General features: G+C 34.3%; 1 protein-coding gene across 8 annotated transcripts in view; it reads right to left on the bottom strand.

Annotated features, from left to right (window-relative positions):
- Positions 1-4,222: 4,222 nt before the first annotated feature.
- Positions 4,223-15,131, bottom strand: part of PCDH9 (protocadherin 9) — a 669,079-nt gene continuing 658,170 nt past the window's right edge. For all 8 annotated transcript variants that reach the window (XM_041487649.1, XM_041487654.1, XM_041487648.1 and 5 more), the window contains one exon: positions 4,223-4,596. In XM_041487649.1, coding sequence (XP_041343583.1) covers positions 4,223-4,596 — 374 coding nt within the window. The remainder of the gene's footprint in view (positions 4,597-15,131) is intronic.

Raw genomic sequence — 15,131 nt, 5'->3', positions numbered from 1 at the left:
CAACTACATTAGTCTTTATCACTCCTGCTCTTTAACACAGATATACAACTCCTGAATTTATGTCATTTATGTATCCAGATTTTCCTAAGTTTCTCCATTATTTTAACATACTCCATGACAAAGTCCTTAAGATTCCTTCTGGTCTTGAATCTTAATAATAACTCATTATGGTAATAACCACATTAAGCAAGGAATGTGAATGTCATTTTCTTTATATATATTCGTTAAAATTAATGTATACTGCATACTCCTAATTCTGCTCCATTTATTTCTTTGTCTGTCTTCATGCAGTGGACCCCAGAGTTCCAAGTGAACTCCAACAAGGCATTGAGTAGGCAATTTCTTAACCTATCTCTCTAAGAAAATACAATACAAAATTTTTCTTTCATATGTCCTCATCATTCCGTGGGGCTTAGTAATTCCATCATCATACTTTTTCTTCCAGTCACATCATCTGTAAAGGATCTCAAGAAGGCATCTAATCCATCTGCTCCATCTGACAAAAACACCCCACGTATTTTTGTTAGCTATTTTTCCTTTCTATTCTTCAAAGTACCAAGCCCATCTCTAGGCAATCTATTCTAGTACATCACTACTTAAACCACAAGAAAATGTTTCACAGTTCAAGTCTAAACTTTCTGGTTGTTTTGTTGTTGTTGTTGTTGTTGTTGTTGTTGTTGTTTTAAGTGGTTCTGTCTTTAGTAAGAGTTGGCACAGTATAGCAATAAGTAGGACTAACTGTGTGCATGCTTTCCATTTTCTATTTGGACTAAGGGATTTGGTCAGTGACAGCAAAAATAGAGGACTATGAAAGAGATATTTGGCAAATATTTTTTAGCAGTCTTTTAAGTGTGTGCATCATGAAATAAATAAATAAAGGACACTCAGTCTGAACGAAAGCAAAAAGCCAGAACTGACATCAGAGAGGCATCTGTAACATGACAGGTTTTGAATAATTTTAAGTAATATTTAGCCTCAAAGATACTAAAATTGAATAGTCACCAATACACATCTCATTGGGTGCAATGGGATTTTAAATGTTTTTAAAGCTCCTCATCTGAGATATCACAGAATTCCTGGAAGGTTTTTCCTTTCTTTTTTTTTTTTTTCCCCCTCTTTTTTTTCCTGAGTTTTAGACAATAGTAGTACTACTACTGATTGAGCCAACCAAATGGTTGTGAATGAATGGGCTTACTAAATACATGTTTAGGGCCAAATTCAAATTCTGTGGAAGCATCTGCAAAAAATTAATTTAGCTTAAATGGAATTACGATGTAGTTCTCAGTGCTGCAGATATTTCCTTCCTTCCTTCCTTCCTTCCTTCCTTCCTTTCTTCCTTTCCTCCCTCATCTCTGTCTATGTCTCTCTTGCTCTCTTTCTCTTTTTCTCCTGTCTTTTTCATTTAATAAACATTTCAAAGCTGAGTAAGGTATTAAGATTCTAAAATGACACAGAATTTGAGAAAATTAGATAAGAAAATTTCACCGGCTAGCAACTGAAATAAAATTTGTTTTAGCTCCTCCTGCACAGGTTGATAATAGCACAAAGTATTGAAGGTTGGAACAGACTATAGTTCTCTTTGTGCAGCAACAGTCACATCTTTTAACTTCTGTCCATGATAGAAATATTTTCAAATATATTCTGTTTAAATAAAACATTTGTAATTTAAACTGGTTGGTGCTATTTGGGTTTTGAAATAATTGTTGTATTTCTGGTTTTAATATAGAACTCAGCGCATCTCTGCTTTAAAACTCAGTGTGTTCAGAAATAGGTTCTCTTATTGATACATATTTTTCAAAATTGTTCAGCATTTTCTTTTTTTTTGTTTTTCAACTGTGCTGCAAAAAAAATTTATTATGCAACGACTCAAATTTTCCTTTTAGGAAAGATTTTACTGTATTTTGATATGACTTAAATCTACTCTCAAAAGAAAAATCAAAGTGCAGCAAGTGCCGTATTTCCTATATGCTACCCCTGTACTTTTACAGAGACTCATGCTAGGATGCTTATTCCATATGCCTATGTAGGCCTAACAAATGTGGGCTAGAGTCTGTGATCCTTGGAATGAGTAAATAAAACTTTACCCAAGTCAAATAGCTAATTTTGAATAAATTCCTACTCACATAGGAAGTGCCCTCAGGATTTATCTTTTGCTGTATACTCCAGTCTTACACATATAGATATGAACTTAATGGACCATGGTATGCTTAGAAAAATAACTGGAAATTCAGAATGAAGCAAAGAAACAAACCAACCAACAATAACAGAAGGAAAGATAAATTAACAAGAATAAAGTCCCTTAGGAATCTGCCCAAGAACTAACACAACACAATCAGAAATTCAGAACATTTATTGCAAAAGCTGAATAACTAAATAATGTTGAACTGGCAAAGCAGTAACAAGAATAACTGGTTAGATATTTATTCTGTCAAAGTCATCAAACACCCCTCACAAACTGACATAAGTACTGCAAAAAGCAATGCACCCCTAACCCATTTTTAAGCCTTTTGTACTGTGGAGGAAAAAATAAAAGCAAACTGCTATATACAAAAGAATAAAGAAAGAAACAAAAGGGTCCTGTTTTTTTGGTAAAAATAAAATCACCTTCAGATTAGCTAAATTTGTTACTTTAAGACTGGTGTTTCACTGTGGCATAAGTAACTTGCTTTTTTCTGTAAGGACTTTTTTTTTTTTTTTTTGCATGCTATTTATTTGTGTAAATCATCTTTCATGCCTTAACAAAAACCATCTAAAAATGTTTTGGATTTCGATTTGCTTTGCGTGCAACTTAGATCTTACTAACATTAGGAGTCACTCTTCTGATTTGACTGAGGTGGCATGGTACCTGCCAGGCATTGACCAACTATGATAAGAAACAGTTAAACAGCAATAATTAGAGTTTTAACCCTTTAGTTCCCCCAACTAGCCTACCAGGAGAATGCTCTGTTACATCATGAAGGCACAACACATTAAATATTCTGTGGCTATGGTCTAAAAACACTCGTGTTACTACAACGTTAACGCAGATGAAGATCAACACAAATGCTGTTGTTTCAGCAATACGAACTGTCTTAGGTATAGACACACATCTGCCCAACTGGAAAAACTTTATTATTGTATTTTGCTCCTGTAGAATTTCCTCCACATATTTCAGCTGGGATCAATATCAGCTACTACTCATTAAATGACGGACTACAGCTAATTTGATCAAGGATCCTAAACAAATAGCTTTCTCCCTCACCCACCACCACACATTTAAATATTATTTCGTTTTGCAATTTCCCTGTTTTATGAAACCTAATGGAAATTAAACAAAAAATTGCTAAGTTTTTAAGCCCTTACACAAGTAATTTCATTCCTTAATATTAAATTTTAAAAAAATAGAAAAAAAGAAGAAATTCTAACTGAATGCTGGCATCATTTGATACTACACAGAAAAAAGGGTTTTTTCCTTTTCTACAAGCAATCTTTCTTCCTACCCCATCACTTTTTTCACTTTTAATACAAGTGGCTTGAGTTTCTTGGAACACTGTGTGTCAGACAGACTACTAACACAGAAACACCATCACTGAAAATAAAAGCAAAACAACAAGAAAGCAAATGAAAGAAATTAAAAAGCAACTGTGAAACACAGAAATATGCTACAGTATATTTTCAAGTGAACATTATAAGTACACAAAAATTGTAAGTAATAATTGTTGCTATTTACAAGTATTTGAACGCTGATTGACTTACAAGTGTCCACTAACATTGTTAATAGCACAATAGGTTTAATGTTTACAGCTTCACTTGTTTGCAATATGAGCTCAAGTATAACGGTCCCAGCATAGATCAATGACAACAAAAGCACAATTTTCTAACTGGATATGCTTTTCAATCTTTGTAATCCACTGAGCTTTCGCACTCTCTCCCTCTCCAAATGCATCTTCTGTTGTTCATAGCAGCAGTCCAGGGTCAAAAAACAAACAAAAAAGGATATTTTCAAACTGGAGAGATCTCTGCAGACTTTAATCATGTCTATTTAACAAAACCACACAACTAGTAGAAACACTCTTTCATGTTGCAGGACATCATACCTTCCACGGTGCTAACATAAAGATATGCATATCTCTGCTAGGTGAAGCATAGTTCTAGAGGTCTACCCAGTACATAAAGCTCTGACACACACATAGTATTAGCAAGTCTAAGTAAGCTAAAGTCATTGGTCCAAAGTAACAATTTCTTATAGCTGGTGCTCCTTTGGACTCTCCACAGATCCCGGGGCCTGTTTATAAGACTTCAAGCTGGCCAGAGGAATGTCAGTCATGTGGTTGCCAGTGTTGAAATGGCCCTCACTGGAACCATACTGCTTTCGATCACTGAACTGGTTTCTGTTGCTATCTTCTTTCCAGGTCCTGGTCAATGTGTGTCCATTAACTAGTTTGTCCTTCTTAACCCATTCCTTCTGAGGTGCAAAGGTGGAGAGAGGAGACTTTGGCTGTTGGTATGGGCCCAGGCTAGGAGGCATCCAACAGTTGTCTGAGTGACCCAAAACCAGGCATTCTTGAGTACACATCTCTGTAGCTTCAGCTAATCCTCGTGGACCAAGAGGCCCATCTGTAGAAGAAAAACAGAAAAAGAAAAAGGGGGGAGGGGGGGGGGGGGGGGGGGGGAAACACAATATTAGATTGTGATATTTGTCATTACTTATATACATAGACATCAGGAGGAAATTAACAATGATTCTGCAACCAAATATTGTGCTGGTAAATTCTATGTACATTTTCATTCTGTTAGAGAGTAGTTGCTTTGTAGGGCATATGCTCCCAGTATAGCTACCTGCCTGGTTTCCAGAAGTGGAGAAACAGTTAAATTATCCCTGTGCTTGGATCCTACTACGACTAAACTGAACTCCTTTTTTCTAAGTCACATCAAGAAAATAGAGCTAGGTAAGTGAAAGTGTCCAAGGAACTAAACCTACCCTTGCAGATTCTGAGTGAGAATTAATGCTTTTAAGTGCCTATTATTTGTATGTATTCTGTTCTGCTTTCAACTCAATTTACTGCTGAAGAACCTTGGTGAATTAACAGCCTACTGCAACCTGAGAAACATCTGTACAATCCAAAAACAGGGTTGCGCAAAGAAATGCATGGTACACAGGGTTATTTTAATATCTACTGTTTTACAAACACAGCTTGATGCATAGTTCTAGGTATCTACCAATGGATGCACACTCCTATGCATAGTCTAAACAAGTAAGAGACAAGTTAAATTTGCTTGATTTAATATGAAACCAGGAAGAAGTTCAAAACATTGCAACAGGAAAAAGAATAAAACCTGTAATTCTTCTGACCATCAAACACATCTCAGATGCCACACAGATACAACCTTAAAAGTCAAGGGCAAAAAACAGGTTATGTAAATCTGGCACTTTAAAAAGAACTGTTCTCATAATTCTTTGTAAGCTAGAAATATAAGACCACAGGAGACAGAAATTAAGATTGCTGAAGTACTATGCATATTAGATATCTACATATTTTTTCACATACTGTGTTGAGGACACAGCAGGCCAGATGCAGGCCTCTCACTATCAAGCAGACAGGTCACCCTTGCCTTCAGCAACACTGAATTTCTCTCAGTCTTACTACATTTTTGAATTGCTTAATTTACTCATCTGCTCAGGCTGGATGTATTAGGAAGGGCAGGCCAGGAAAAAGGCAGAGAAATCACTTTGTGTATTTTTGTTAGATATTTCTCAGTATCTGGGGTATGCTTTACCAGGAGTCATTGCTGCGCTGTAATTTTGAGCAAGAATTTTGAGGTGTCTTTTCTTGACTTCAGAGTAAATCAATGGGCTAGTAGTGAAAACACTGGAAGAGCTAAGAAGACATATTTCCTTGATTAACCAGCCCAGTGACAGGAAGGAAATTATAGATTGATTTTAGAGAAGGAACATTAGCAAGTAGGCATGAATAGCAAAGTTACTAATCAGAAGAAAAATGTCAGCGGTGTATCAGAAAAAAAAAAAAGTATAACTTAATAATAATCTAATTGAGACTCAAAATGATAAGTGAAGACACTCTAACAAAGATTTCTCTGTTAAAATGCCAGAGAATATTTTGCTCTCTTGTACTCCATGCATATACAATAAATTACCCTTAGTAACATCTTTTTTTTAACACTGAAGTTACCTCAATTTACTTTATGGAAACTCCTATTCATTTCCCACTGCTTTTAAATACAGATATTAAAAAAAAACATCAGGCATATTTCTACATGTTATATTAGTAATTAGGTAATCTTATATCTGAGCAACAACTCTTTTTTGAATATCTAGAGAATATATGGTACTCTGTTGATATGACAGAATATAACAAACTGTAATAAAATATAATAAGCTATAATAAAATTTGCTACTGAATTCCCCACATAAGAAAGTGTCCTATTGCTGAAAACTAGAACATGAAAAATGTATAGAATCAATGCTCCCTTCCATTTAGATCAATACAAGGTGAAATAATTAAACCAAAACCATTAAGAAAAAGGAAAAAAAACCAACCGTAAAGTAAGATCTAAGCAGAGATTTCAATGAGAACTATGAACAATTCTAAAATGAGACCTGAAAGAGAGGTGGTTTTTTTCTTTTTTTTCCTATAAAACTCTTGTTGGAATCCTCTATTATGAAGTTCTAACCAAACCGAGGCAGGCATTTAAAGAGAAATAAACCCAAACTGAGACAATTATAAATAAAGAAATTACTCACAGTACATTGTTCACTTTTCCAAAAATTAATCTACAGATTAAAAGCTGACTTTTAAATTTTTTTTTTGGCTGTCAACTGAAGTTCAGTTTTAATTAGTCTTTTTCCTGTTTCAGAGGAAAAAAAGTGAGAAGTGGCAGAACAATTTTCAACATGCCTACTCTCCCAGGAAACTACTATTTCACTGATCAGGAAAAAATAAAGGTTTTGCAGACATTAAAACTTTCAAAATAGAAAGAAAGCATTTTGCCACAGAATGACACTTTTCAAGAAGGATGGTGCATGCACTCTTTGCTTCCAATCTGCAGTGGAATAAAAGAATAACAGGAGAGACTTCAGTACAATAGTTCTGAAGGGGAAAAGTTACTTTTTTCTGTTTAGTTAAATAAATTTTAAGAGATAAGGCTATAGTTTCCATTTAAAATTTAAATGAGCAATAAGATGGTTTTACTTAAGAATAAATATGCATGTGGCCCTATAAGCTACATGACAAACTCTTTGGAAGATTTACTTCATGTGTTTTGCTTTCTTTAGTAAGAGTAGTAGGCAGTTAATGCTGTTCAACTCAGAAAGAATTTTAAGCATCCTTTGCTTTAGCCATTTCTAAGCTGACAGACTTTCTCGATAACGCTGGAATATTCAGATATCTGCTACTACTCTGAGCAGCAGACAGGAATGGGGTAACAATGCTGAGATGATTGCCTGTGCAAGAATTGTTCCTTGGCTGTTTTTCAGTTTAACAAAATACCACTGTCCAACTTAGACCTGGAAAATTAATTATTGTGTGCGAGTCTTCCCCCAGTCAACCTTCCCCATTCAGAGATGTCAATCAAAGACAAGACCATGCAGTCCTTATAGCAGCCAATTACAATTTTGATATGGATGTTGGTCACACCAAGTGAGAGCTGTAGACAAAGTGAGACACTCTCCTTTTAGGAGAGAAACGGGAATCTCAGGGAACACGTGAAAGACACTTCTTTTAGCTGTATAACTGTTCAAACAGCTGTGAGGTAGGTAGCTTCATTCATAACGTGTGCGGTGCCTGCCGTAGCTATCTCCAGTTAAGGCGCTTAGATAAACCATAATTGTTTGGTAAATATTGTTGCTAATAATGGTGATAATCATGATTTAGGGGATTCTACATATTTTCTACTGTGAGATACAAGAAAAAGATGAAAAGGAAAAAGGAAAGGAGATCTCACCTAAAAAAAAAAATTAAACAAAAAAAAAAAAAAAAAAAAAAAAAAAAAAAAAGAAGACTTTGACTGTTTTCACAATTAGGTTGAGTTTCTGTTTTGTTTTATTATGTTCTCAATCATAAAATTTGTTCTTTTCTAAGACTCTTTATTATTCAGGTTGCTATTTAACAGCATAAAGTGTAATGATCATGAGCAATATGATAAGAGGGAGATCTTCTGAGGATAGTATGCCTGAAGAGTTGGCTGCTATGTATTGAGAAAGCCATAATGTTGCCTTAATGGTAATTATCTTTCTCCTTCACCACAGCTGAACAATAGTTTTCACTCAATTTTCTAAAGTTGTTTCATTACCACATACAACGGCACCACTTAAAAACCTGTTCCTGCTGCTTTAATTTTATAAGTGCATTAATTTGTTTCCTTTCTCTTCACAAAAATGTCACTGCAATTTCTGTATCAAGCTTTTCCATGCTGAAGTACTTTATTGATATATGGGGGATTTTTTTTCAAAGTATTTGTTCTCTGAACAATCCATAATCCGTGCGGCTGGTTATCAGTCTTGGCTGCTTGAATATATAATGACACAAGTGCTGATAAAACTGTACAAGCCATCTGTCTCTGGAGTTAAATGTTTTGAAAGCAAACACAAAAGTGCATAACAAACACTCCCTTAAATTGTCTTTGTAAATATTTATATCAGATCTTACCCAAAAATGCTTTTTTGTTGTTATTTTATTCTGTTAATAGCTGTCAAGCAGATGCATGACTTGCCTACTCAAAGGCAGACAGGTGTAAGAAGGAAAATAATGTGTCCCACTCAAGAGCTGGTCATACCCTAATGCTGGAGTTTCTGTGTGGTCTTTTATCTCTTTTTATTATACCCAGAAGCTAAACAGCTATTTCATTGATTAACTTACTGCTGCAATTAGCAACTAGCTTCTGGTGTGATGACCAGCTGCTTTTCAACCTGCTTCTTTAAAACTCTCTTGCTTACAGCTGGAAAATTCATTCTTGATTTCTGAAAGAGTTGAGATCACAAGATAATTTCCACTCAGTGAGACTTTTTGGTCTCAAGCAACATGAATAGGTACCCGAGGGTGCTAACATCAAGTACAGTGGATTTGGACACAGCCACTGTTGTGTTTCAGACAATCATATTTATTTAACCTTTCACATTGCATCTTAAAATTAAAAAAACCCCAAAACCTAGCAACATTTTCAGCTCTATTTTTCCCCAAATACAGAAAGATTTTTTTTTTTTGTTTGTTTGTTTTTTGAGCTTTCATGGGCTACTTTACTAAATGACCTTCTCTGAGACCTCATGATTTTACAGCCTTCCCCACATATGGAACATTCATGGAACTGAAATGACATTATTCCATTTCATAGAGGTTTTACAACTAGTCATATATTAAATATAAAAACTGGGGAAAAAAGTTTATAATTACGAAGATCCATTTGCCTTTTACTTTGCTCTTGAATATCAAACAAATAAATGGGGAAGACTGGTCTTTATTCTAGTCTGTTAAAAAAAACAATCCCAGACTACAAAACCACACACATGCTGTGTTGGATGTGCTTCCTTGGTATTCTTAATTAAAAGAAACATTCAGTGTCTATTAAAAATATATATTTTTAGTGACTTATTCCATGGTCATTCTACCCGGCACAGTCAATTCACATTTCATCCTCAAATTTCCTTGTCCAAAGGTCCTTGGATTCCTCCTATCACTGCTGCCAGTTTTTGTAGACTTATCACTACCACCTTCTACCCTGCTGCTTCACTCTCGCTTTCCTGGTGTTCCATCCTCTGTACTAAGGTACAGATCAAGAAACCCCTGCTATTCTCTGTTCCCTGTCTTGGCCAAAACTTATTTTTCATCAAGGCTAAAATAAATAACACTGTAAGGTTAGCTTGTATCTGCATTACTTAGCAGAGATAAGCTGTCAGAATCCTTAACTAGCGCAATGAGAGGAGGATCAGGAAGAAAGGGTATGTGGGAGGGACTGCCCAGGATACAGAAAAGCAGGAACAAAAGTATTTTCTGAAAAGGCGGGAAAACACAGTAAGATTTTCTACACTTTTAAGTGATCCAGATGGGTTCTATATCATGTACATGACTGTACAAATACTCTGCATGACTTTGATTCCGTAGGCAGCTAAATTTTGAAGGCAACAATACTCAAGTACTTGAAATTTTTTTTCTATCCAGTTGTGTGATGACTGAATTTTCCTCATGTCTTTATGTTTTCAGAGCTAAGAAAGTGAACAAAATAGAAGATAAGAAAGTATTCTGCATTTCTTATCTCAAGTTCCTTTCCCCTACACCTTCTCTACCATAAAAGCTATAATGAAAGGGACTGTTACTTATTTTGCTATATTTTCTTTCTTTTTTTTTTTCCTGGTATATTTCCTAGAAATTCAATGCCATTACGATTTACAAGGTATATCTCCATCAGTAATGGCTCTACTGTAAGGATGCTATTTTTGCCTGACCTAACTTTCTGTTCCTATTTGCAACTACTTTTTCTGCATTGACATACATGTATATAAACCTCTCTGCATTTCCCTGTGTGCGTGGTCAGGAAGTAGACATACAATTCCTGTGTCTGCTAAGATACTAGGGGCCAAGTTTACTTACTGCTGCCTAGTCTTTAAGAAAAAATAGACATATGAACCAGCATGAAGCCTGTGACCATTCTGCAGGCAAGTTGCAACAATCTGAAATCACAAGGGCACGGTCCTTGCAACAAGGGTATGTGAAGGAGGTGTGGCGCCTTATGGTCTGGTGTGGTGCTGAGCATTTAGGTTTGAGCTGAGCAGCTCAAACCTAAATGATTCTTCCCTGGTCATCCAAATCCAGCTCCATGACTTATCATGGATTGCATATTGCTTATGTTCAGATGTTTATGCCACTACTTATTTTTGTTTTTTAACTTAACTGAGTGAAACTTTAAAATTTATAGTTAAAAAAAAAAAAGAAATAAAAAGTTGTTTCACTAGATAATCTAGTGGTTCTTTCTGGTCTTAAAAACCTATGTATCAGCAACCATTAACATAAAGCTGCATTCACTGACAAATGAAGCCAATGCTAGCCTACCCTTTAGAAATACAGATGATAAAAAAGATTATCTGGGATTTTTATTCTGACTTAATACATTCTGTCATTAAAAACAAACAAACAAGTGAATAAACAAACAAACAAAGACACACAAATGACTGCAATTTGTATTCTTAGCTGAAGTGTCACATTGTGGATGCAGACAGTCACCTTGCAGGAAGAGCAGGAGAAAAGAAATGCAAACAGTATTCAGCAAAAAAACCCCCGTTTGTTAACAAATAAATAAAGATTAAAAGCTTTACACATCTCTCATACAGATTTCATTCTTTGGGCACAGATGAAAAGTCAACATTTGCAAATGGAGATAGTCCAAATTCAACAATGCATGGGCAGCCAGAACAGCAGATTCTCTTCCCGAGAGGATATTGTTATTTAGACAGACTTTATGGCACACAAAGAGCAGACAGCATATCTTTATAAATTTGCAGCCATCTTCAGTATGGCATGGAACTCATCCATCTTTTCGTCCACTCAAGCTACTCCTCTGAAGAATGCTCTCTCACCTAATTTTATTTCCTCAAATTTGGCAGTTTTTTCCTGCCATACATTTAATTTTAGCAGGACAATCTAATGCATAAGGACTCCTCAGAGGATTCAAATGAATCTTTTAAATTTGATTGTATCACTTAATGAGACCAGTGTTCAAATATTTGGAATAATATTATTTTCAGCATTAATCTTTTTCATTATGTAGCTCTTCATTCTGCTGCCTAAAAAAAGTCTTTGTTCCCAAAAGGTGGTGATGGATGGTGATAATAAAATATTCATAAAGCATCCCATGATCACAATCACTTACTATTTTTTTTCTCACACACCTAAATATTTATGATACTTGATCAAAATATTTTGTTGAATTGATTTACAGGCAACACACTGAGACAGCACCACTTTTGACATGGTCACATTTTCTGATCTATTAATATGCTCCAAACATGAACCTGCTGTCAGTCTAAAAAAACCTTAGGACTCTATTTGGAAGATTAAGTCAACTATTTAACATGAAACTAAATTTTGGTTAGTAGTTTCTACAAATTCTCTTTGAGAAAAGGCAGGATTCAATGTGGAAAAAGGTAGTCAAAACAAGAAGAACTGGCAGAATGTTATGAAACTGAACTGAACAATATTTATTTCTACTCTGCACAGCATTGTGCTGTTTTTAGATGCCTGACCATTAACTCATTTACAGCAGGAAAAACAAAACCATTCAGGTTGAATTTAATTTAATTTTTTATGATTGTTAAAAAAGTCGAAAATAATTTGTTTTCCTGATCATTTTCTAACCTATAGCAAAATCCTGATCTTCTGACTTGCGATAAATACATATCTTGGCTCCCTGGAGTGCAGGCATGTTAACTTGGGATATATTGAAAAAAGAATATTGAACAAAGGCAAAATTCATAATCATCATCATCTACATATATATATTATGAACTGTGCTGTTAAATTACAGATATGATTTTTTTTATTTGTATATCCATATATTTTTTGTTTTAACTTTTATATGTATTTCTGTCCATTGATAAATAAGGAATCAATGTATGAAAACTGGGACTTATTTCCTAAGTGTTATTTTCCTAGCATTAGATTAACCTCTGTAAAGCAGAAAGTGTCAAATTAAACATTTTCATTTAAACATTAATTTGAGAAAAAGAAAGGGAAGGGAAGTGAAGGGAAGGGACGGGAAGGGAAGGGAAGGGAAGGGAAGGGAAGGGAAAAAGTAATTACTTCCAAGGAACTCAATGGGGAAAACCAGACAATATCAAAAAGTTACAACTGTTATACTCCAGAAAGCAGCTCATTTAAGGACAATATGAAAATGAACAATTATGCTATGGTGTTAAAACAGACTGTTAATTTAAAAAAGATAATTAAGATTATTTTTGCATAAAAGTATAAATTCACTCTGTAATTAGGTTAATTACAACTACCGTAACAAACATTAAATTTAGGTTAAAATACATCTTTTTAATGAATCCCTATTTCTAAGTATGCTTCTTGCCTCTTCTGTGTTTTTCTATTTTCCTTCAGTACAAATCAGTCCAAAATCAGGTTTAGCTTAAACTGAAATTCTTGCAAATTTGTGGCAGATGCCTTATGTGCACATTATTATGTAAATAAGTAGTTTAACTGATTTGAAAATACTTTTCTTTTAGCAGAATTTGGACCTAAATCTGGGTACTTGTTCCCCTAACTTAAGCTTCTTGACTCTGAGTAATTGAAAAATGTGACAGGAAAAAGTGCTTAAATAATAGTAAATCAAGCTTAAATAGTAAGCTTAATTATATTGTTGATTTTGTCTTCTATTCTACACAAAAATATATCCTTGATAAATACCACAGGACACAGATGTCAGAGATGTCATTAAACTAATCCAGAGACAAAAGAACCATTTCCTAATTCTGTTTGTATAACAGCATCTCATTTAGATAATTTTGTAAAATTCAGCTCAGCGCCAGTTGAGTTGTCAGAACTGCAGGCATATTACACAGAGAATACAAGAAAGTGCTTTCTTTCATTATGGCTGAAACCACAACACCCATTGTATGTTACAATTCCTTCTTTTTCTTTAAAAACTATGTTAATTTACATCATTTTTCGGAGGAGATATCCATAAGTCTCTTAATGAGCTTATATAGTTTACAGTAAAACTCCTATTAAACAAATGCTCCTGAGTCAAAACACTTGCATTTTATTAAACCACGACTGAAAATTAACCTATGCTGCATTCAGTCATTACATTCAATGTACTGAAAATTAATGTAGAAGCAACACCTGTATGCACCAAATACTTTTGGTTACTCATACAATCCAATTTGGATGTTTAGAAAGAGCTATACTTCCAGGCTTCCAAATCCCACTTGGAAGACTGCAGAAAAAATTATCTTTGTGATTCTGAAGAAGAAGCCAAATAATATTTCACATGAATAATGAATCTGCATTTAATGGAGGAAACTTTATTTTTTGATAACCTTATTTTTTCTTCTTCCTATTTAATGAAATATCTCTGCAAATGAACCCTTCCAAACATGTAACATTTATTTTTTTTATTACATTTTATTTATTCATGCAAAAATAGCTCTAAAATAGGCCAATTTAAGTTGCATTCAAATCTAAGTACAATGTAAAAGGAATGTCTGAAATTAGTGCACAAAATGCACATAGAATAGGTCTAAACTAACACATTTAAAGGAATATACTGGATGTCATCTCCAGATTCCTGGACTTTTTTCAAGCAAGATAATACCATAATTTATTTTTGATTTTTTAATAAGTTAAAACGGATTAAGATGCTTGAAGAAAAATTGTTACTATGAGCATAGACTATGAACACTTACACACACAACAAGCTACAAGCTCTTTACATTCTCCTTTATGTCTGTTCACAGTCTGGTTTCTCAAGTAGCAAAAAAATCATGGGTTCATATGTAAAGCAAATTTTGGGAAGGAACATGCTGAAAAAACCAGCTGGTTTGATTTCCTCAAACCACTGGGTTTTTATAATACCCAAAGACAAAATGGAAGGCTTGCTTACCTCCATAGAATTCATTTTGTTGTTATAAAATGTGGCTAGAAACAGATATTTCTTGTCCATTCACATAAGAATCCGACAATTTCTATAACATGAGAGTTGTCAATACTTGGCAATACACTGCATCTCTTTTCTTGTTTCCAGTTTTAGATGTAAAGGTAAACTGGTTTCATTTTCCACAGGGTAACAATAAATTAAGAAAAAAATAATAAAAAAACCCATGCATGATATAATCTTGGACTCAAATTTAATGATGTATAATATAGACTTATCAATTTCAAACTTCTGAAAGTAATGGGCAGTATGAACACATTTGTGTTTACTGAACTTGTAGAAATAAAAACATATGAAGCAGATGAACAACCTGAGAGAAATTATATGTTTTTCTTGTTTTATTATAAAAAAAACCAAACAAAAAAGGTGATTTACCAAAATAGGAAAAGCAGTCACTAGATTTGGCTCACTTAACATTTCCATTCACCTCCCTGACAGGAATGGCAGTGCAGATGTTAATTACCGTTTATAGAATGTCTTGTCAAAAC

This window comes from Pyrgilauda ruficollis, unplaced genomic scaffold, assembly GCF_017590135.1.
Source record: "Pyrgilauda ruficollis isolate IOZ18807 unplaced genomic scaffold, ASM1759013v1 scaffold82, whole genome shotgun sequence".
NCBI classification, from domain to species: Eukaryota; Metazoa; Chordata; class Aves; order Passeriformes; family Passeridae; genus Pyrgilauda; species Pyrgilauda ruficollis.
The sequence above is the reverse complement of the archived record's forward strand: the minus strand, read 5'-3'. Positions and strand labels throughout refer to the sequence as shown.